Source organism: Perissodus microlepis, chromosome 12 (genome assembly GCF_051167445.1).
Source record: "Perissodus microlepis isolate ML-2025 ecotype Zambia chromosome 12, ASM5116744v1, whole genome shotgun sequence".
NCBI classification, from domain to species: Eukaryota; Metazoa; Chordata; class Actinopteri; order Cichliformes; family Cichlidae; genus Perissodus; species Perissodus microlepis.
The window spans coordinates 31,833,343-31,857,030 of NC_140472.1; the positions used below are offsets into that span (position 1 = coordinate 31,833,343).

The 23,688-nt window shown below is 40.3% G+C and overlaps 1 protein-coding gene across 2 annotated transcripts in view; it reads right to left on the reverse strand.

Annotated features, from left to right (window-relative positions):
- The window catches only part of znf608 (zinc finger protein 608), a 66,046-nt gene extending 46,352 nt beyond the window's left edge, over positions 1-19,694 (reverse strand). For both annotated transcript variants that reach the window (XM_084945808.1, XM_084945807.1), the window contains exon 1: positions 18,639-19,694. In XM_084945808.1, the coding sequence (XP_084801934.1) occupies positions 18,639-19,550 (912 nt within the window). In that variant the 5' untranslated portion in view covers positions 19,551-19,694. The remainder of the gene's footprint in view (positions 1-18,638) is intronic.
- Between the last annotated feature and the right edge of the window lie 3,994 nt (positions 19,695-23,688).

The following is a 23,688-nucleotide window of genomic DNA, read 5'->3' on the forward strand; positions in this document are numbered from 1 at the left end:
GTTCACTATCTCGCCCAAGGACACGCCATGTGGGCCGAAGAAGCCGGGGATTCAACAACCTGCCTTCCAATTAGTGGACGGCCTGTGCAACCTCAGCCGCCTCTTGAAATACGCCAATCACAGCATCACAGAATCAAATCAAATGACTTGATTCATTTGATCAAAATCCCAAATCAAATTTAATAAATTTCTATGAGATTATGCCTAAATTTATATTGTTCTTGCCTCTTGTAAAAGAGGCTTCAGGGACTTCAGGGATCTCAATAAAAGCCGTGTGTCAATTTCACCCTTTAAATCCACTTTGGTGAAAGGGAGAGGATGAGGAGGAGAAGAGGAGAAAGCAAGCAGAAAAATCTGCTGCAGTTCAAATAAAGCAGACTCAACTTTAATGTTTCCTCCGACACACTGGAGCTTTGTGTCGAGGTTGAATCACAAATAGCTGTCCTAACTGGCATGCAGAGCTGGATTTACCCAAATTAATCAGGAGAGGGAGGCTGGGTGGTGAGAGTCAAGGGAGCCAACTGAGTTTTCCATTAATTCTCCCTCTAAAATCTATAATTAAACAAAGAGACATTTTTTCATCTTTGGTTTTCATGTTTCTTTTTTCCTCTAAATCTTGAATCGCATTTTTAAGCGCCCACAGAGCAATGCGGTTTTTCAAAAATGCCAAAAAGAATTTGAATCAATCCAATTATCCCTCCATCTTTTCCTTTTTCCACCCATCCATCAATCCTCCTTTTTCCTTTACCTCCTTTTCGTTCTCATCCCTTTTTCTTTTCTTCCTTTTCCTCTGCTTTCTTTGTGTCCTTCCTCCCCTCTCCCTCCTCCCCTCATATTAAATCCCTCAGTGAGCAGCCTCACTGATGTTTTTTTTTCTCGCAGACAAAAATCATCTCTGTCTTTATTGTCAAGCTGCTGAAAGAGGAGGCGTGTGTGTGTGCGTAGACAATCTGTGGTTTATCGAGTGTGTGTTTGCGTTTGTGCTTCACGCGTGACTGTGTGTGTGTTTTCACGAATAGTAGCCATTTTTCCCATTTTCTCTCTCCAGCCTTGCTCATCTCAGCTCTTCCTTTTTCAGTCCCTCATCAGCACACACACAGACACGCACACAAAAACCACTTACCTTCCTATTGAATGACAAGCTCTAATGGCATTTAAACCAACCGAGTGAAAAACAATGGACATTACTCACCGCTATAATAACTCCTGCTCCAAAATATCTCAACCTCTTTCTTTCCTTCAACACTGCTGCTGCACAATCAACCATTAACAATAATTACATTAGCACAATTCTGCATAAATTAATCTCCCAGAGTTGCAGTGTTTGCAAGCAGCGTTTTCATAATGATGTAATTATAAAGTATCTGAAGTGAAGCAGACATCACACGCTCTCAGTGTGACGGCTGATGAGAGACTCCATCGGGGGAAATGTGAAACCTTAAAGATGGCAAAGATGATTGGCCAGTGAACCATTACTTCCAACTCAGTAAACAGCCTGTGCATGGGAGCTATTATCCTTTCAAAAAAGAGATTGTAATAACATGGCAACCCCACATGTGACACCCAGATGTGGCTTGCCAACCTTGAATTGCAAAAGCAAATATGAACTAAAGGAAATCCAATGGCCACCACACTGTTTTCAAGAAGGAAGATTAATTACCGCATTTGCAGATGCGTGCAATTTATCATTTTATTGTTGGACTGAAATTTACAGACTAACACTGCTTTTGTTGCATTAATGTAGCTATCAAAGGCCTCTGTGGATTACATCTAGTGCTTTAGACACCAATAAAACACATCCTGTTAGCTCTGTAACAGGATATAAATATAGTGGTTCACTGGATTAAAAAAAGAGCACAATGGTAGAGCATAAACAAGTCGACAAAAATATAACTGTTGAGTAATCCTCGTGGTTTCTATGATATCCTTTGGCATCTACAGCATTTTGTGTTTTTAAGAGTTAGTTACAGTAAGAGGAACATTGTGGTTTTGTTTAACTAAAATTATTTGTATAACATTTTGTGCAAGTGCTTCGCAGTTTGAATAAAAGCACAGATTAAAGACACGTGCATGCGTCTAAACATACAAACACACATTAGGAGAACAAGAGCCAAAAATAATGGGCAACCACTGGTTGGCTGAATCAGTGGTCATTTAATACAGACCACTGATTGAGCTGACCTGACAGGCTGTTCAGAAGTTCAGGAGCCTCAAAAGCGTGATTGCCTCTGGTTTAAAAAATTAGAGCAAGGAATAGTTAAAAAAAACTCTGATCAGACCAGACCAGAAAGGCTAACTGATGGAAAAAAGTCTGAGCAGGTCTGCTGTGTAGGCTGGCGCCATGTTATTAATAACATTTTTAAATGAATTAGAAAAAAGAAACGAAGGGAAATGATAATTGGGGTGATGTGTTGTGTGCTGGCTTGTTTTTTATGCAGCCGAGCTGCTGCATTCTGGACCAGTTAAAACAGGCACTTAAAAAGTTACTTACAGTTATCAAGATGAGAGGAAATGAAAGTGTGTACAAAAAATTCCACATTACTGAATGTCAAAGGTTTGATTCTTGCAGAGTTTCTTAAATGAAAAAAACAAGACTGGATGAGCTTTGAGATGTGAGATTCAAAATTCAAATGTTGGTCACAAATAATGTCAAGGTTCTTAGCAAAAGGTTTGATGGAGCCGATGTAAGAATTGCCATCCTTTGAGAAGCTGTTTGAGCCGAAAACGAGCACCCCAGTTTTTGCCATCATTGCGATGGAGAAAATTTAAAGACGTCCAGTTGAAGCATTCACTGATGTTGTTTGACTGAAAAGAAAGGTACAGCTGTGCATATTATGTGAGATAAACACATAATAGAGATGAAAAGCAAATTAGCTGCAGCCAATGGGACAGTAAGTGTAGTTAGTCTACTTGCCTATTCTAGCTGCCCTGTTTTGGTGGTGATGTACACCAATAACGTTGACATTACCTTGCTTAACCTTAAATCCTGCTTCATAGCACAGAGCTGTGATTCGCTGCCCCTCGTAAACATACGATTTGAACAGCAGATGGGTGGGGCTTCTGTGCTCACAGCCGGAGCTGTTTGCCTGAGATATTCACTCTTTATAAAGAGCCAAGAGTAGAAAAAAAGTGCCTGAAACAGTCTGAAGCCTGACCTTTTGATGGAAATTACTAGTATATATGCTGACCTCATTTAAGACTTTTCTTTATATAGTATGTACGACTAGAAAAAGGGAAGAGCACACAAACCACATCTCCAAAAACCACATCCCCTGATTTGCCATCATATTGTCTGAGTCAGATGAAAGAAGCTTTAATCTGATTTGGATTTGAGCACATATGAGACACTCATTGCCTGAGTCAAAGAGCGACTGAAGCATCCCCCTGAGTGCAGCCGCTACAAGATGTTTCAGGAAAGCTGCAGTTAAATAAAATATGAAAGGAAGCGAAGAAGAGGATGTGAGGTGATTCTTCGACGAGTTTTCAGGTAATGACAGACGGTGGGAGGTGAGATTATGATGCTGTTTTATTTCTGTGTTTCCTGTGGCTTTGGAGGCTTTGATGAATGGATGCAAAGGAAAACCTGCCAGCCTGCAGAGCAGAGCACGTGGGCGTACTGTCATACCATGAAGCCTTTTTCACTCTGTTGGCACTGATACTTTGATAGCTAATGGACTCTCAGTCCAGCCTCCACATGAGCTGTTCTAAAAACACCCTTCACACTGCCGTTTGCTCGTCCACTTGTTCTCCTTCTCTTCTATTCAAGCTTCTGTCTAATCAAGTAAAACAGAAAATCATTTTCCTTCGGTCTGCATCAGGCTGATTAATCAAAATGCCAATAAACTGAGCCAATATTGGCATGTAGTCAGACTTACCTAGCTTTGATTGATTACATATTTATTCAAGCTGATCAATGATCTTTGTCAACCCTCTCTCGTTGGGAAAGGAGAGCAAATAAACATGTGCTGTGATATCACTCCACAAATTTCTGTCTGCAGTAATGCCCACAGTAACGACAGCAATGGAGCTGCACCCCGGCTGTGCAAACTGATTGACAGTTTGAGCTCACAGATTGCACAGTAGTAACAGTTTTGTTGTTCTTAAAGCAAAGGTAAGGCTTCAATAAAAACAATACAGCAAACAAAATCATGTGAAATCGAGATTCTTTGCTTTGGTTTGTTTTTTTAAGTGACAATCCTGGAATTGCGTTTTTTCGTAGACCTTGTGTAAAAAGTCAGAGTTGTATGAAAGAAGAACCGAAGGCACCTAAATCTCATAAATCATGCAGTTTTTCTATTTGCAGTCATGCATTCAAGTCTTGTGGCTTGATCTTTGTTTAACAGACCGATGTACTGCCTTTTGCTAGAGGCAAGGACATAAGATGCAGCAGTACAAGTCATGGCCTGTGATAAACAAGACAAAATACAAACTGCTGGAGCTTCTCCACTCTGGCTCTGCCTTGAACAAGTGAACAATAAGGGAACAGCGTGCTGGCTTTGTGGATCTATGGACGCCTCTGTCATTATATTGTAACCACAATGATATCACGTTGTTCAAAGCTCAGTTTCTGGCCGGTCATAGGGGATATAAAGTCATAACAGATATATGACCACAATATCATATTTTAAATGCCTAATAAATGTGTAATAAATAAATAAATCTAGAGGATAAAATGTACATTTAAAGGGTAAATCAATCCCAGGAACCCATTCTTTTGGATGTGGTTCTGGAAGTTTTCTTTTAAAATTATCTTTTTGAATTATACAGGACTTTCTCCACAAAATGTTTTTAACATTTATTTTAAAGGTGCCATAAAATATTTACATTTTGAAAAGAAACTGAACCAATAAAACTAAGCCTCAGGGCTTATTATTATTATTCCCCATTTTCTGACCTATTTTTGATCCTGAACTTGTCTTGTTAGTTGGAAAGAAGTTAATATAGAAATTAAAGGAGTTGACGAGGAAGTTCAACAAGTTATGCCTCAATCACAGGATGCTGGTGAAAATCCTGTGTTGGCTGGTGAGTAGTTGCTAAAGGTTGCCAGCTCTCCCTAGGTGAACCTGGTCACTAAGAGGATGCTGTACCAATAACTCCCTTGCGATTTCTTTGGTTGATAGCAGATTGTTGCAGCTTCCTGTCGTTTACATGCATGCCAACTTGTCTGCAAACACTTGCTAACTAACCTCTAAGGGGTAGCAAAACTTGAAAAAGCAAACTGGAAATGGAGACCATTCATCTTCAAAGTATGTTTTCCCTTACCCTGAAATTAACACATTTAGAAAGGCACAGTTTCCCACAATTTCACTGCCACTTAGCAAGTAGTTGGCAAGTGTTTGTTGTTGGCTAGTATAAATTTTTCCAAGCAAATTGTAGTTACCAGACTGGTCTGTAGGCCTGCATAACTGAAGCCTAAATGAACAGAATGAAAGCAAAGAGGTTATTAATGTACTAATGTGTCAGTGTGAGTTGTGCGTTGTCTGATTGGGGTGCGTAACAAAAACCATTTAGTTCTGCTGACATGCTCATTTGCCTGGTGTTGAATAATAATAATGACATCTAATGAAAGTGCAGCTTTGCTGTTGCTAATTTATCGTTATTGAAGACACTGATGACTCTGCCTATATGTTTGTTACATTTCAAACATGCTTCCAGGTTTTGCCACTCTTATTCTCACTGATTTATTCCAGCCTAACAGATTCAAACCTCAAACCTTTAATTTCAAATAGCTTTTAATATTTGACACAAAACATTTTCATTTAGACTCTGAGGGTTTTGTTTCTTGGGGTTTTACAGTCACCATGTTTTAGGGGTAAAAGCTGATATTTTTAAGGACTAGACAGCTAAACTCCTTTGTATTATATACCTAACTTAAAGCTGGAGAGTGGAACTGAAGCATACTAATGTAAGTATGTGTTTAAATAAAGAAAGCAAAATTTTAAAAAAAGGAATTCCAAGGTCACTCGCTTATTTTCAGAAGCTTCTAAAGCTTCAGATTTTCCTCATATTCACAAGGGGTCTACTTCTGCCTTCTGCCTGTCTGATTTCCATGTTTTCAGTCAATAGTCACCTGTCAATCACAGCCCCGTGAAGCCAACACACAAAACCAAAGTAAAACTCTCCTGCCAGTACTGCTCTCTGCTGAAGCACTGAAATTAAAGCTGGATTTTACGCAACAAAAGAAGGAAAAATAAATATTTCTCAACAGGGTGAACATATCAAAGTCTTTTCTACAAATGGACGATGATGAAATTTTGCACAGTCTCAGTCTGCAGCAGTAAGCGCAACTCATCTGCAACACAACACGTCTCTTTGCAACAGGGGACTCAACTCAGCAGGTTGTCAAATGGATGTATTCTGGTTATACTCTTATATAAAAGCAACATTACTGAGCATTTGTGTCACTTTGTGGTTAAATTGCCATCCAACAGCAACTACATCATTATTTGTAAAGAGATTTCTGAATTTCTGTTTTAAATCTGTGGCGTCCTGGCTGAACTCTGAATCTAAATTAATGTGAATTTCTGTTTAATGTGATTTCTTTTTTATATGTAGAAGACAACAGTTTTACAGATTTGCAACAGATGGCATCTGATTTGGGATTTTCACCAGTTTATCACAGTTAACTGCAGCATTATCACAAATAGATTGCATGCAATTACCAAACTGACCCCAATAATTTTGGTTGTTCTGCAGTTTCCCTAAAGCGGTGCGCTATCAATCAGACCATTTGATGTGTACTAATGCAGTAAATTTAATTCTTGTTCATTACTTTTGTGCAGAAGCCGCTGTCATGCCTTTTTTTCCCCTTTAGGCATGTAGTTCTACTTATTGTCAGTCTGCTTCGTCTCTGCTCTTTGTTATGCCTCTTCTCACACACAGCAGTCATTCACCACCAAACACACACACCCAGTTAAACAAAAAGATGAGGCGAAAAATTAGTACCCTGTCTCTGCAAATGCACATTTGCATTAAGCTCGAATTCAAAATTAACCCAACACACACAAACACCCCCATTCTCTCTTTTTCTGATGATGATGGTGTAGCTGTTCTGCAGACATTCATGAAATTCTGTATATGCTGCATGTACCTGAACACATTGTTGGTTATATGCAGGGATGCCTACATAAAACTAGAGTCAGGTAGATTAAATGAAATACAAATCCCATCCTGCAAGTCAAAAATTGCCTTGACTGGTGTCCTGATCACTCTGACCACTGCCCATATTAAACAAATTAACCAAAGCTAATTTTCATAGCCAGGGCAATGTCAACAAATATTTAAAAGAATTAAAATGTTGTCTTTTTCGTTTTCCCACCCAGAATTCAGCGTTAATGCCATCCTTTCCACACAAAGACTTTACTGGGTCGCCCATTTATTTCTTGTGAGTCTGTAGTCCAAGATGGTATCGCTGTAGTCCATCAGCTCACTGCGGCAGCTGATAATTTTTCTATTTATTGTCAAGTGTTACTTAATAAGTCATTGGAAAAGGTGTGGTTTCACATCTTTTAATGCCCACCTACATGTGTACCCCAACCCTGTGGGAAATGATGGATTTCTGTTTGTAATGCTCTAAACACTGACATTGTTTTACACAGACATCTTTTTATATCAATGTTTCCTCCTTGTAACATTCCCAGAATAAAACTCAGAGTTTAACAGCTGTAAATTTTAGTCTTTGCACATTTTAGCAGACACGTGTCAGATCCCTGGTGGTTTGTCCTCCCACCCTTTAGAAATCCACATCAAGACTTCACAATCAGACATTTCGTGCCTTTAGAAAACATGTTCAGTCTTTTGGAAAGACATCTGGCTGGCTGTTAGATAACTATGTGTCCATGCTGGCTCCAGCCAATATTCTTTGAAAAAGGAAGGATAAACAACATCAAAGCTCTGCTGATTATCAACCTCGGGTGAAAACTGGACACATACTGTATGACGCAAGTTTGAATCCTGCTGAGAGCTGGTGACCTTTATGTGATGATAAATAAAAAAGCAGGGCCCATCATAAAGTCCGGTCAGTGATCAGCAGAGGGTAAAGAAATGCTAATAAATATTTGAGACGATTAATTTAATTATCCAATAAAAGTGAATATTTTTATTTAGTGCTCTAAAACTGTCAATAGTGGGAAAACGACAGATTCTCTCTTTGTATCACACTGTAACACTTCCAGTCCTCATTAACACCTTTTTAGCATCATTAGCGCCTTACAGGTGTACGGTGGTGAACCTGCACAGCTGCTGCTCAGTTTTATCGTTTCCATGCTGATAGTTAAAAGATGTTCCAAGCTCTGTGAGCGATCTATTTGATTTAAAATCTACTTTAGCTATTCTCTTGGTTTAACCACTCAAACGGAATCCTCAGAAGAGAAAATGTTGAAACAATGTTACATTAAAGTGAAAGTCACTAAGATAGCATAGGGAGGAGGTCGGGATAGACCAAGGGCTAATAAAACACTGCCCTTAAATGCTTCATAAACTTTTTCGAGAGAAGACAGAAAATAACCCCCGATACTAAAAACAATCAGCAGTTAGAGCTTTTATTTGCACAAAAAGTACCAAAATTTACAGTGGCCTGCAAAAGTATTCGGCCCCCTTGAACTTTTCCACATTTTGTCACATTACAGTCACAGACATGAATCAATTTTATTGGAATTCCACATGAAAGACCAACACAAAGTGGTGGACACATGAGAAGTGGAACGAAAATCATACATGATTCCAAACATTTTTTTTACAAATAAATAACTGAAAAGTGGGGTGTGTGTAATTATTCAGCCCCCTGAGTCAATACATTGTAGAACCACCTTTTGCTGCAATTACAGCTGCCAGTCTTTTAGGGTCTATCTCTACCAGCTTTGCACATCTAGAGACTGAAATTCTTGCCCATTCTTCTTTGCAAAACAGCTCCAGCTCAGTCAGATTAGATGGACAGCGTTTGTGAACAGCAGTTTTCAGATCTTGCCACAGATTCTCAATTGGATTTAGATCTGGACTTTGACTGGGCCATTCTAACACGTGAATGTTTTGTTTTAAACCACTCCATTGTTGCCCTGGCTTTATGTTTAGGGTCGTTGTCCTGCTGGAAGGTGAACCTCCGCCCCAGTCTCGAGTCTTTTGCAGACTCCAAGAGGTTTTCTTCCAAGATTGCTCTGTATTTGGCTCCATCCATCTTCCCATCAACTCTGACCAGCTTCCCTGTCCCTGCTGAAGAGAAGCACCCCCAGAGCATGATGCTGCCACCACCATATTTGACAGTGGGGATGGTGTGTTCAGAGTGATGTGCAGTGTTTTCTGCCACACATAGTGTTTTGCATTTTGGCCAAAAAGTTCCATTTTGGTCTCATCTGACCAGAGCACCTTCTTCCACATGTTTGCTGTGTCCCCCACATGGCTTGTGGCAAACTGCAAACGGGACTTCTTATGGTTTTCTGTTAACAATGGCTTTCTTCTTGCCACTCTTCCATAAAGGCCGACTTTGTGCAGTGCACGACTAATAGTTGTCCTATGGACAGATTCCCCCACCTGAGCTGTAGATCTCTGCAGCTCGTCCAGAGTCGCCATGGGCCTCTTGGCTGCATTTCTGATCAGTGCTCTCCTTGTTCGGCCTGTGAGTTTAGGTGGACGGCCTTGTCTTGGTAGGTTTATAGTTGTGCCATACTCCTTCCATTTCTGAATGATGGCTTGAACAGTGCTCCGTGGGATGTTCAAGGCTTGGGAAATCTTTTTGTAGCCTAAGACTGCTTTAAATTTCTCAATAACTTTATCCCTGACCTGTCTGGGGTGTTCTTTGGACTTCGTGGTGTTGTTGCTCCCAATATTCTCTTAGACAATCTCTGAGGCTGTCACAGAGCAGTTGTATTTGTACTGACATTAGATTACACACAGGTGCACTCTATTTAGTCATTAGCACTCATCAGGCAATGTCTATGGGCAACTGACTGCACTCAGACCAAAGGGGGCTGAATAATTACGCACACCCCACTTTGCAGTTATTTATTTGTAAAAAAAAATGTTTGGAATCATGTATGATTTTCGTTCCACTTCTCACGTGTACACCACTTTGTGTTGGTCTTTCATGTGGAATTCCAATAAAATTGATTCATGTTTGTGGCTGTAATGTGACAAAATGTGGAAAAGTTCAAGGGGGCCGAATACTTTTGCAAGACACTGTAAGTGCCAAGTGAGTGTGATTTTATCATAGTCTCAAGATTTTGTTGTGTTTTAGAGTTTCACTGTCATTCTGGTTCTATTATTGTAGGTCTGTACCTTACAATATAAAGTGCATTGAGGCAACTGCTGTTGTGATTCACTCTGTGTGCCTTCTGTCTCATCTATGATGTTGTGTCTTTGTCCCATAATTCATGCTCTATAATGCTGCATTTCCTTGTGTTGGTTGCCAGTTTGTGTTTTGTGTTCACCAGCTCATCTTTGTTTTCCTCTTGTGAATTTTTGTATTCAGTTTTTTGTTTTGAGTTTGATATTTCATCGCTCACAATTTATTTGCTCATCCAGTCTTTGGGTCCTCACTCCTCCCTTGACACATTTTTAACATGTAGGCAATTTTCCTAAACTTAACCAAGTAGTTTTTAGCAACTTAATCTAACCCGATTAGAAGAAAAATACCACAAAAAGAAAAAGCACATACAAATGATAAATTAAAATATATAGAAAACCTCAGTCCCACCTAACAGACACTGCATTCAGCTGTCTGGCTACCTTGTAACTTATTCCATCACCAGCCCTCCAAATGACAACTCTGTTAGTCTCAAAACTAAATCATTAAATCTCAGCGTCCAGTATTTCAGTGTTTTTGAGTATCTGTGTGACACATCCTGGCACAATTCTAGTGTTTTGCATTAAAGGAAACAACAAACCATTAACCTGCTGTCAAGCTAATTCACAAAGGATTGTGGAAGAGACAACAAAAGGATAAAAAATCTTTTTTTTTAAATTAACTAGTATTATTTTTTAAAAAGCTAATAAGGAGGATAATAATAAGGATAATAAGAATAACAGTGCTCTGGGGTAACACAAGAGTTCTCTCTATGCACAATGCAAAAAAAGAGCAAGAAGGATAATGCATAATGTTTGGTATCAGGAAAAGCAAGAAATAATATGCTTCCAAGTAATAATTTATTTAAGAATAAACCATTTTCCTCTCACGTATGACCTGAGAGGAAAATGCAATATAAAGCAGTCATGTGTTCACAGCACTCTTAAAAGCACATACATATCAGTTTGTGGAATGTGGCTAAACAAAGAAATTTTAAAAAAGGTAAAAATATTGCACAATATAAGAATAAATATAAGCGATACATATTTGATGGGCATATAGCTATATAGCTGTTCTATTGTACAGAATGAGAATATTGTTATGTTGTTGATATGAGAGAGCATTTCTCAGATGTGTGTGTGTATATATGTACATATATATAGTTACCAATTGGATTAAGAAATTGTTGGCAAACTTTGGGGCAGGTCTGGATAAGCCGCTGCTTCTTCCTGCTCCTTTTCAAACACCTTTTGTTTTTGTTTTACATTTTGCTGGAATTCTTTTATGTTTATTTTCCATTTCCTGTGTTTGATATATATATATAAATATAAATAAATAAAAAAGAAAGAAAGGGTTGTGGATGATGAGCGATGATGGTCAAACTTGCTGTATGTGGACGTGATGAATGTGTTAGTAGAAGTTCATGTTTAGAGCCAGCAAATATTATGACGTGGTACGGTTTACCAGCTAAGGTCGGTTGAATTATTCATCGTTGTACGCCACTGCATCAACATCTCTTCGTGCTAGAAGTGAGAATAAAAACTAAACTATGTGTTACTGAGCACACTGTGTGTTTTGCAAGGTGGATAGTAGAACTTAACGTCCTCCCCGCCAACAAAAGAATGATTGGCCTACGGGCAGACTGCCCAGGCCTACTAACAAAACCTTTTCCTTTAGAGTCGTTTGCTTTCACCTCTCCCAAAAAGCTCAGGATCCCTTACAGTATAATACAGTTTAAGCTGAAATTATAGAAAAAGGTTTCATATTTAATAAATGCATGATGTTTAGTGAGAAAAATCAAGATTACGATTACTGACCAGAATAATCATGGTTATGATTTTACAGCCTTAATGCAACCTATTTAATAAAATGTATGCCATAGCTGAAAATGTAATACATTCATTGTCATCATGAAAGCTTTCAGGCAGTGAAACACGTCACAATAGTTTTATTTGTCAGAAAAACACTTATCAAGAGTCTCAGCCTATTATCCTTCATAATCACTCACTCTTAAAGGTGCAGTTTTGGAGGATTTCAGCTTAAAACGCTGAAAACTTAAAAAGCCAAGTAAGTGCGTAATGGACCCGTAAAAAGCTGGCTGGGCAAAGTGATCTGGTTATTTGTACATGGATGAGAAAGAAGAAATGGTGCATTAAAGAGGAACATTGCCCTACATTGGCCTCTCCTCATCACTCTCCATCCCGATGCTTGCTTCGCTTGCTTTGGATCAGCTGTTTACATGCGACACTACAACTCCTCCTGAATAAACTAAACACTGTCAACGTCACCATGGAGACCAAGCCTGCACAAACCTGTTAAAACCCACCAGGTAAACGTGACGACTCAAAAGCTGCGACTACAGCACAACGGGAAATGATGCTTCTGAAAAAAGAAAATGGAATAACCGGATATTGGCGGGTGCGTTGATGCTGCTGCTGCAAGGTGATCAGAATTCAATATTAGGCGATAGGATCCGTCAGGAGCCGAGTGTTTTTGTTTCATCCTCATTCAGCCTGCAGGGATCCAGACTGACAGACAGAAAGTGATAGCAGAGCAGCCGCTGTCATTCACAGAGAAACTCAAGTGCATCTTATTGTCATGCAGATGACAGCCTGAGCCTCAGCAGCAGCAGCAGAACTGCTTTTATTTCTGCCAGTGTGGCTAGATCAGATTTATATTTTAGCGAGAGGGTAGCTTCTTGAAGGTAAATTGGAACATTTTTCTGCAAGAATTTTTGCTATGATACGGTCTCGGTTAGTCAGTCCGTCGCTCACAAAATTCAGTACAACATATCTGCTCCACCAAGGAAGAATCACACCAGTTGTGATGATCCCTTGAGTTGGTTCATGTTTCTGCTTTTTCCTTGTGCTCTCATCGTGGTGTTAAGTCGATCATTAGCCATTTCTGGATCCAAATGCTCTTTCAGTTCCGGAAAGCAAACAATTGTGAAACAGCTTAACTCCAAAACGTTAATGCATTATGAGGTTTAGCAGAGCTGGAATAAGTAGTAAGTTAGCTAGCTGGATGACATCTAAAGATGTGAGGTTGTAGCATGCCAATAGTTTCAGAAAAAACAAAAAGCAAAGCAGCTCAGCTATAACTGTGAGAGTAAAGAAGCCGCTCTCAAAAGGGTTGGTGAAGTGTTAAATTGTTTGTGATCAAACTTCATGCTGAGCGTCTCAATTGGGCAGAGACAAATGCTATAGTATGGCAGCAAATAGACATAAAAAGCAGACCAAATTTCTGCCTGGAGAATATCTGCGATGAGACCAGCCACAAAACAGGATTAGTCATCAATATGATGCTGTATGGTTTAGATTTCTTCCTAAGTCTCAGACAACCTGAGAAGGATTCTTTTCTAAAGTATTCAAATATTTAGGCTGTCATGGTTTTAAAACCTTCGTTTAACAATGTGTTATATAAAATGAGTGCTAATAAAAAGCTGGAGAGGTTTGGACTCTCAGCTTAGTAGTTTCTGGAGGCTTTGTGCTGATTTTTTTTTTTAATGACAGGAAGAATAGCCATAAATTTTAGCATTCATGTTCCCTTCAGGATGATGTGTAAAAGTGATCATTTGATGGTTAATCTTTCTCTAACATCACATCAAAATTGGCAATTGATTATCAAAGTAATACTTTAGTTTATGATCACTTGGCTCTGAATGGAATCTTGTTTCTACCAGCTATTGCAGTTTTTAAGAGTGGTGGATGCTAATAAGCATTATAGACATTATAGACCACAGCCATGTTAGGATTTTTGAGACAAAAGTGACTACTGGACAGAGAGTGAAGTGTTAAGCTAACTAGCAATGTGCATTCTTATATACCTGCTAATTAGTAAGCTAAGAAAAAGACTAAAAAAATACTAGAATCCTACACCCTAAAACTGAATTAAAAACATCATGTACAATATGTTTGTACAATTAAGCAGACAACAAGCTCTATTATTGATCAGACAGTTGCATAAAGAAGCATAAACATGAGCAGGAGGTCCAGTAGAGTCACTGGTGGATGGGACATCTACCAGATAGCTATTAGCTACAGCTCCCTGTGTCTGCAGCCACATATTAATCATCCCTACCTTAAAGCCTTATAAATAACTTTTCTCCAGTGTAGTTGTTATGAACAGTGTCAGTTCTAATAGATTACTGCATAACTACACATGACAAAGGTTTAGGAAATCCGCTCATGTTTCGTGTGTCTGAAAGAAAAACAAAAATATCAGTTGATATGTTAGAATATCGAACTTTGAAAAATTCTCAGAAAAAACCTCCAGGATATTCAGCCGGCTCTAAATTGGAGAAGAGAAAATAAAATACAAAATTGATTAAATCTTCAGCAATTCTCATATTTCAAAAACAAGTTTAAAAGAAGGCTCTTCAGTACTGTCACCAGTTCCTTCTGTAATTTGCATTTAATGCATGGTTCTGTATAATCTTCTTCCATTTGACTGTAGTTCATTAGCTCTATGCACAAGTACAAGCTCTTCCATGTACGCACTGTTTCCACAGTTGTTCTCGTCAGCAGGGCGTAACTATTTAATCCAATTTTGATTCCATTTAAATTAGATGCATCATACATCATTCATTCTCATTGTGCCTCCATTAATTTTAACCAGATTAACTTCCAAAAGGTGCAGCAGCCCAAAAATCTGTGTTTGGTTCCAGAGTAATAATTAAACACCAAGTCTCGAGATACTGGAGACATTTGATTTGAAGGCTAAACTTAAAAGCCGCAGATGACAAACACTCAGTTTGTGGGGCTCAAGTGAGGGAAACATGTCAGAGCAGGAGGACTGCAGTGCATGAAACTGGATATTTCTGCAGTGGCTGTGGTGTTTTTTTGTTCGGCTTTAAATTCATATGCAAAGACCATGATGACACCGAAGCTAGTGGTGCATTCATCCACTGAGGTGTAGGACGGGTTCATGTAGACGACATTAAGGGGAAAACCGTCAGTCATCTCTCATACAGCTGTGAGAACACATGTTATTTATATTTTAATGAATAATTGCATTTGAGCTTTGCAGACACCCTTGAAACTCTTGTGCAATCAGTCTGTAATCCCTTAAGCACCTTTAGGTTAATTTGCGAAATTTTCACCTGGGTGAAAAAAAGCATTAGCAAATTTTTTTTTTTTTTATTTTTACTTCTTCTTAATCAAAACTGTAAAATAGTACATAAATGACAGCTTGTTCATATCATTAGAAGGCCGCTGAATTTACACAAGATTCACAAAGGAATCCATCATGTCAGACTTGAAGCTTAGTTCAGTATCTATAGGCTGTACGTATGGCCCACTGCTGCGTTGGTGTCGGATAAGAGGGTGGAACTTTATAGCTAAGGGCAGCAAACTGCATCCACAAACTGTATGGATGCAAAGCAAAGACACAAATATCTGCTGAGAAGTGCTGCTGGAAGTATCAGACTAATAAAATTGCATTCCCAAAACAAAACATAAAGCAAAGACTTATTGGAAACCTCACAGCAGGCTTAAAAAATGACTCAAAAGGCACCAACCACACAAATGCAGTCAAGAAGTCCAGTTCAGTGACAGACAGCTAGTAGACACAGCCACCTGTGTCAGCACACCTGCCAGTCATATAATCCATGTCCCTAACTTTTAACCTTAACAAAACCCAAATGTATGACTCATAGGCTGTTTTCTGAAGGGGGAAGTTATCCATAGAAGCTGACACCGGTTTTTGTATCAGGCTGTGAATGTGTGTTTTTTGGGTTCATTTTCAAATGAAAGTCAATGAGGGCATGGATTGTTTTGGAGTAAGCCTCAAGTGGTCATTAATGGAACTGCGGTTTTTAGCACTTGTGTTGACATTATTTTCCAGTCCTGGGTGAGATCACTACAGTCATGTTATTCTATATGTTATTGCTACCATTAGCGTCTAGTAGGACCAGATGTTCTTATCTTATGATTGACAAGTCACACCATCAAAAATGCACAATCATAATTAAATTTACTTTGGTCCAATTCAGTTCAACTCAAGGTGCTTTATATTATAAGGCAAAGACAGAGAAAATAATACAGGGAAAACTCCAATAAACACTTAGCGACAGTGGGAAGGAAAAACTCCCTTTTAACAGGATGAAACCTCCAGCCGAAGCAGACGCAGAACGGTGAAAATGCTCTGCTCAATGCTTCAGTAACAGGACTTTGCAAACTTATGTGTGACCTCATAGTGGCTATGTCCATCTTTACATACAGTTTGGCTGCACACTCTTCACATCCCATTCCCAGTGAGCGTGATCTGCAGTGGCCCCACCTTACAACCTGCAGGACCCAAAGGATCCGCTGCCAGCAGAGGTCCAATGGCATTGCCCCGACAGGTCAGACGTGCTTAATGATATGACTAATTTGTGCATAGTGTGACTTTCTCATTTCCCTGATTCTCTAAGCAGATGTGGAGAGTGCAAACTCAGGATGACCCACAGAGATCCATTCATGGAAATAAACTTGATTTATTTCCATTATAATATCAAATTAGCCCAATTTTCAGGGTTTTAGCCTCTCTATAATCAAAGGACACCCAACAGTTGCCGAGTGGAGCCCAGATTCTTGTTGACAGGAAATGACTTACAGCCTCCACAGACTGAGCTCAGGGTGACTGTGTGTGTGTGTGTGTGTGTGTGTGTGTGTGTGTGTGTGTGTGTGTGTGTGTGTGTGTGTGTGTGTGTGTTTCACTGCTGAATGGGAATCCTTCAGATCAACAAATAAACAAAGCAGCCAGTGCAGACCAGCGTTCCTCCTGTCAACAGCATCTGCCAGCAGCGGGAGGAAACTTCAGTTTTTCCTGCCTCATAAAGCTAATCCTGCATGTATGTTTCTAAAAAACTAACAAAAAAAACACCTTCTGGACATACTCCATCTGCTTCTTTTTTGTGTCTTTGTCTTTAAGTGCATGTCCTCTGCTGTTACATCCCATTCCTCCCTCTCTATCAGACATCTCTGTCCCCATCTTACCTTTCCACCCATCCCTCTATCTCCTCTCTGCTGGATGACTTATTCAAAACCCTCCAAAAAATGATTTCCCAACCATTCCCGCTAGGTCACGGTACCGGCTCAGGAGTGGCTCATTAAACCTCAGCAATCCGACCTGTCAACCCGCAGTATTTACGTCTTATTTTAAAAGGATGTGACCCTCGCTCTAAAGCCTGATTATATTTGATATCTTGAGTGTCTTCCTGAATGAATTAAGCAAACAAAAAGGAGGATGTCAAGGCAAGGCTAATTTTTATTCTGTGTTTTCCTAAGTTGGTGGTGCACCTGGGAAGGATTATTTAAAACCAGTACTTTCAGGTAAAATGAATGAACTTCTTCAAGCTCTATCCATCACATTTGACAGCTGGTGCGACATGTAGGCTTTATCTTGAGGTGACCACTGAAATTCAAGTTGATTTAGATAAAGCTTTACAATAACTGCCTATAAGCTGCCAGACTTAAAGACATGCTTCTGGGAGGTTAAATTAAGCCAAATACAACAAATACTGTGCCTTTTCTTTAACCAGTTGTTTTAGCCCCTCCCCCTTTAAGCCAACTTTCAACTGATTGGCTGCATTTCAGAAACAGAAGGTGAGTTGTACTTGTGTGCCTAAATCAGTAATATTAAGGACCCTTCTTTATGACATCATGCAGAAACAGTAAAACAAAGTATCTTAAATGCAGCATTTATAGCTCTTGGCTCACAGGAGCTACTTGTAAACACACTGATGTCATTATCTGAAACTTTTGCATATAAGCAGTCAACACCTGACAGATATAGTGAAAAGCATAATAAGTCCGCTTGAATGAAATAATGTGACTTTGTTGTTGCTCTCACCATGATGGACAATGACATTTGCCATTTTGTTATATTACAGCATCACATTTTAATTCCCTTTACTGCTGAGTTCTTGATGCACATGCCTTCTCCTCTAATCTCCAGGAAAAACAAGGAGCACTGGATTAAATGTCTCTAGAAAGAGGAGGAGGAGGAGGAGGATGGAGATGGAGGACACACTGCTGCTGCTGCTGCTTCTTCCTCCCTCCTCCTCCTCCTTTTTTCTTCATCTTCCCTCCAAAAAGAAAAAGGAAATCTCAGCCTGGTAAACATCAACACAGACACAGAGAGCGGGAACAATGACACCAGCTGGGCAACAACAATGGCAAATAAATATCATGTGGCAGCATTTAACCATTCTGAGTGTCTGCTGCTCCTTTGTGGCCTCTACACCTGCATTTGACTGACCGCCTCCCTCCTTTTATTTCCGCGTTAGGCTAAATTAAAGGCAGCTTCCTGCAGGTGTGCTTCTTCTTTTGTTGCCGTGTTGCATTGTTGTTTCCCCCCCAGACAATAAAAGCAGGCTCACCTTCTCGGCTCCTCTGTGCTTCTTGGCGGCCGGCGTGTCGTCCTGCTGCCGTCTCACAACAATAGCGCCGGTTTTAACTCCACACTCCAGCGCGGTTTTCCCGGTGCTGACGGCGGCGGCACCGTTACTATTGTTGTTATTGTTTACGTTGCTGATATCTCCCGGGAGCCTGGAGTCCGGAGCGGCGCACAGGCAGTGTCCGGAGCCGTCGCGGCACAGATGATGCTCGGGAGCGGGCAGGGCGGACGACGGGAGGAAGACGGAGGGAGGAGGAGGAGGAGGAGGAGACGAGCCATCACCACCGGGCTTCTCCTTCCTCGTTCGGGCAGGAGGAGCAGCGGCGTCCCTCTCCCTGTCTCGCTCCCTCTTCCAGCCCCGGATCATGTTCTTCCCCTTCCTCTCCTCCTTGCCTTTGGCGCATGACGCAGAAGGAGCGGTCACTTCGGAGACTCCGTTCCCGCCGCCACCGTCCGCCTCTCTGCTGACCGCTGAAATCATCTCCAGACCTTCTCCAGCGACGCTGCGTCCTTGAGCCTCCCGACGCTGTTGCTGCTGCTGCTGCTTGCCGATCCCGAAGCACGCTTCTCCGCCGCCTCGCACCACGACAGCAGCCGCTGATGAGTGATCCGCCGAAGCCGCCTCCGGTTCCTCCCGTCCCTCCCGGCCGACTCCTTTACGCTTAAGCGTGGATCTCCTCGGCTCCGACCCGCCGCCGCCAGGTGTCCGGGTCTGGAGCGAGGGCAGGGCCGCGTGTCTGTCGGCTGAGCCAGCGGCACTAAAGGAGGAGGAGGAGGAGGTGATGGAGACAGAGGAGGAGGAAGAGGAGGAGAAGGCGGCGGTGTGGTTGGGTGACAGCTCCTTGCAGTCTGTCAGCAGCCCTCCATTCTCCCCAGCTCTCAGGAAACGGTTCATCTCCTCGTTTCCTTGTCTCCTTTGTCGATCTCCACAATAATCAGCATGCAAGTCATTGTCAGAGCGCCAGCCAGCCGCAGTGTGGCGGAGAGCACCGGAGCATCAGGCCCGCTCCTTCACAAACTACCACACAGACTGAATGACAGCTCGCAGTATCTGACGCTGTCATCACCCGCAGCACAGTAAAACACGATAATCACAAATCTACACTTATGTTTTCATAAAATAATAAAAACAATACGAATGAAGTTCATAAAGTCACATTTGGAAGGTTTATTTCAATCCCAACAATAAAATGCCCCAGTAATATATGAATATGTAGCACATTACTGTTTATTTTCAATGAGAGAATAGATGGTTTTGTTTTCCTTCGACTGTGAATGCATCTTCCCAATGTCTCAGATGCCACTTAATTACTGTCAGAAAATGCAATTAGTTGGCCGCAGGAGGGCGCTGCCGTGTTTGTTTTATAGTTTATGCATCAGCTCAAGTGTCAGTGATTGGATGCCCACTAAATTCCAGCTCGATGTCTTTGTTCTTGGACTGCTATCGCTGCTTTGCACGATTCCGTTATTTAAACTTCAAAGAAAATTTGAATTGCTGTTGAATTCAGTGACTACAAAGATGATGACAGAGTATAACTTAGTGGGGTTTAAAAAAGAAAACACTTTTTAAGGCAAATATCAGTATTTTTTAAGCTGTTTTTATCAAAACTGGCCAGTGTTTCTGCATGTTCAGCTTTTATGTATGAAATTAAAGTTTATTATTAGAGATTGCTTTAGCAGAGCTGCCCAAAAGATTGCTTGGTTGCATTTTGAGACTGTTGCTAAGTTATTCTTGTTAACTTTTTAAAATTACACTTTTTATCTTCATTCTCTTTCTGAAATAACCCCCCTTTTTTCAGCTTCTGCCTCTTTACAGCCACTCTCTCTTTAAGGTAACATTCCTCTAATTGCCTGCCCTTCACAAACAGGCCCAAACAATGGTCTTTAACAATGACCATGTTAAAGAAAACCCTCTCTGCTTGACATCACACAGATCTACAATTAGAAAAAAATTACTGAAATTGAGTGTTTAGAGCAGTGAAGCCTAAGCCTTTGACTTTCTTTTGCATAAACATACCTTGCTATTTGAAACTTCTGCCCAAATGCTGTTTACTGTCACCAGAGTTGAAAACATATGTACCTGAGTTTAACAGTAAATCTGTTACAGTGCACCAGATAACCTTCAGTTAAGGTTGTATGATTACAGGCCACGTTGCAAGAGCACAATGAAAACTTGCAAAGATAAGAGCTCTGCAGTGAGCAGAGTGATCTAATCACATGCACACTAAGCACAAATAGACTCACGGTAAGCACAGAAAAAGCCTTTGTAATCATGGAAAATGGTGGAAGAGACACATAATTAACTACAACTTTCTAATTTATTAAATAAAAGAAGCAGAAACTGCGATAATCTTTATGGGATGTGTGAGGCAGTGTTAACAGCGTGTCAGGAGCTACATGAGTATTTGTATGTTAGGTGTGCGGTGTTGTGTGGTGCAAAAACTAAAATAATCAAGCCACAGCCAACTAAACAAATAGCACAACACTGGGTGAATGGAGAGAGAGCATACGCGCTCCTGGGAGACTGTCCAGGTGTTTCCAATTGCTATGATTAACTATGCTTAGAAACCTGCAAGGCAGCACAGAGGGACAAACAGACAAACTGTAGCCAGGCTGACAAACAGTCAGAGCTCTGTTGAGCCAACCATCCCTTTAACGTTAACTAGTAATGACTTCATGAACTTCTTCACAAATAAAATTTTTATCATTAGAGAAAAAATTACCAGTAATCATCCCACAGATGTAATATTATCTACAGCTACTCTTAGTACCATTGATGTTAAGTTAGACTCTTTTTCTCCAATTGATCTTTCTGAGTTAACTTCAATAATTACTTCCTCCAAACCATCAACGTGTCTTTTAGACCCCATTCCTACAAAACTGCTCAAAGAAGTCCTGCCATTAATTAATTCTTCGATCTTAAATATGATCAACCTATCTCTAATAATCGGCTATGTACCACAGGCCTTCAAGCTGGCTGTGGTTAAACCTTTACTCAAAAAGCCATCTCTAGACCCAGCAGTCTTAGCTAATTATAGGCCAATCTCCAACCTTCCTTTCATATCAAAAATCCTTGAAAGAGTAGTCAAACAGCTAACAGATCATCTGCAGAGGAATGGTTTATTTGAAGAGTTTCAGTCAGGTTTCAGAGCTCATCACAGCACAGAAACAGCTTTAGTGAAGGTTACAAATGATCTTCTTATGGCCTCTGACAGTGGACTCATCTCTGTGCTTGTCCTGCTAGACCTCAGTGCAGCGTCCGATACTGTTGACCATAATATCCTATTAGAGCGATTAGAACATGCTGTAGGTATTACAGGTACTGCACTGCAGTGGTTTGTATCATATCTATCTAATAGACTCCAATTTGTGCATGTAAATGGAGAGTCCTCTTCACACACTGAGGTTAATTATGGAGTTCCACAGGGTTCAGTGCTAGGACCAATTCTGTTTACATTATACATGCTTCCCTTAGGCAGCATCATTAGAAGACATAGCATACATTTTCACTGCTATGCAGATGACACCCAGCTCTATCTGTCCATGAAGCCAGATAACACACACCAATTAGTTAAACTGCAGGAATGTCTTAAAGACATAAAGACCTGGATGGCCGCTAACTTTCTGCTTCTTAATTCAGATAAAACGGAGGTTATTGTACTCGGCCCTGAAAATCTTAGAAATATGGTATCTAACCAGATTCATACTCTGGATGGCATTACCTTGGCCTCCAGTAACGCTGTGAGGAACCTTGGAGTCATTTTTGACCAGGACATGTCCTTCAACGCACATATTAAACAAATATGTAAGACTGCTTTCTTCCATTTGCGCAACATCTCTAAAATTAGAAATATCCTGTCTCAGAGTGACGCTGAAAAACTAGTTCATGCATTTATTACTTCCAGGCTGGACTTTAATGTCTCTATTGGTTGTGATTAAGAAATAGTACTCTGCAAATCTGAACAATAAAACAAACTAAAATCATAGTCAGTGTCTGTTAATGAGAGTGGAATAGCAGTGAGTAACACAATCTTTACACATTAAGTGTGTAAAGACAAAATGTAAATTAAGGGAAACACAAATTCAAAACGGAGAACTTAAAAGACAAAAGCTGGTGAATACTTAGGTATATATCAACTTTCCTTTACAGTTTATGGCGAAGACAAATTTGGTTTCACTGCAGAAACTCCTTTATGTAAATTCCTGAAGTTTTTTCCCCATATTTGCACAAACACTGCTCTGTTCCTACATGCGTTAAATAAGCATAACACAACATGCAAATGAGACTGGGCTTCCTTTATTTGCAGCGTGCACCTGCTTCCAGTCACAGAAATGAAGCAATCTGACTGAGAGGGAGCGCAAACAAATATATTTGGCAAAATGCTGGAGTGCTCCCGTGAAATGTCTAATTTTGTACAAAACACATTTATGAGTGTGTCAATCAGTAACCAGAGATAAAAGGTTTAGGATTGCAGGAGAAGGAAGCCTATCAATCAAACAGTGTCAAAGCATAGACCGACAGCAGATAAAATCCCTGCCGGGATCCAGCAGGTATGTCATATCTGACCTCATTGTGCCCTGCAGAATACCCGAGGAAGAATGGAGTACACTCCATCGAATCCAACACAACATGAACTAGAAGACAGCAGTGATAAATAGTTTATGATACAGAGACGAGAGTCAGCTGTGCCTCCTGTGAAGTGTCACTTGGTGATCCTGAGAGCTTCAGTACAGACTGCTCACTATTAAAGGAAGAGGTGTGATGTCCACACCTGTCTTTGGTGCAGAGGAAACTGGGTGTCATGAGAAAAAAAAAGTTCTTTATGGAGTGTAAAATTTTGAAGCAGCAACAGCAACAAAAACATCCCAGATGTTTGCACTACATCCAGCTGGGAGTACTCACTACTACTCTTGTTTACTTAAAACAAGCCACATTTGCTCAGATATGTAAATTGGTGTCATGCCTCTATATCTATGCTCGTAATCTTAGCCCATTAAGGGCTATGCTGTTTTGTTTTAAATTTCCATCTTTT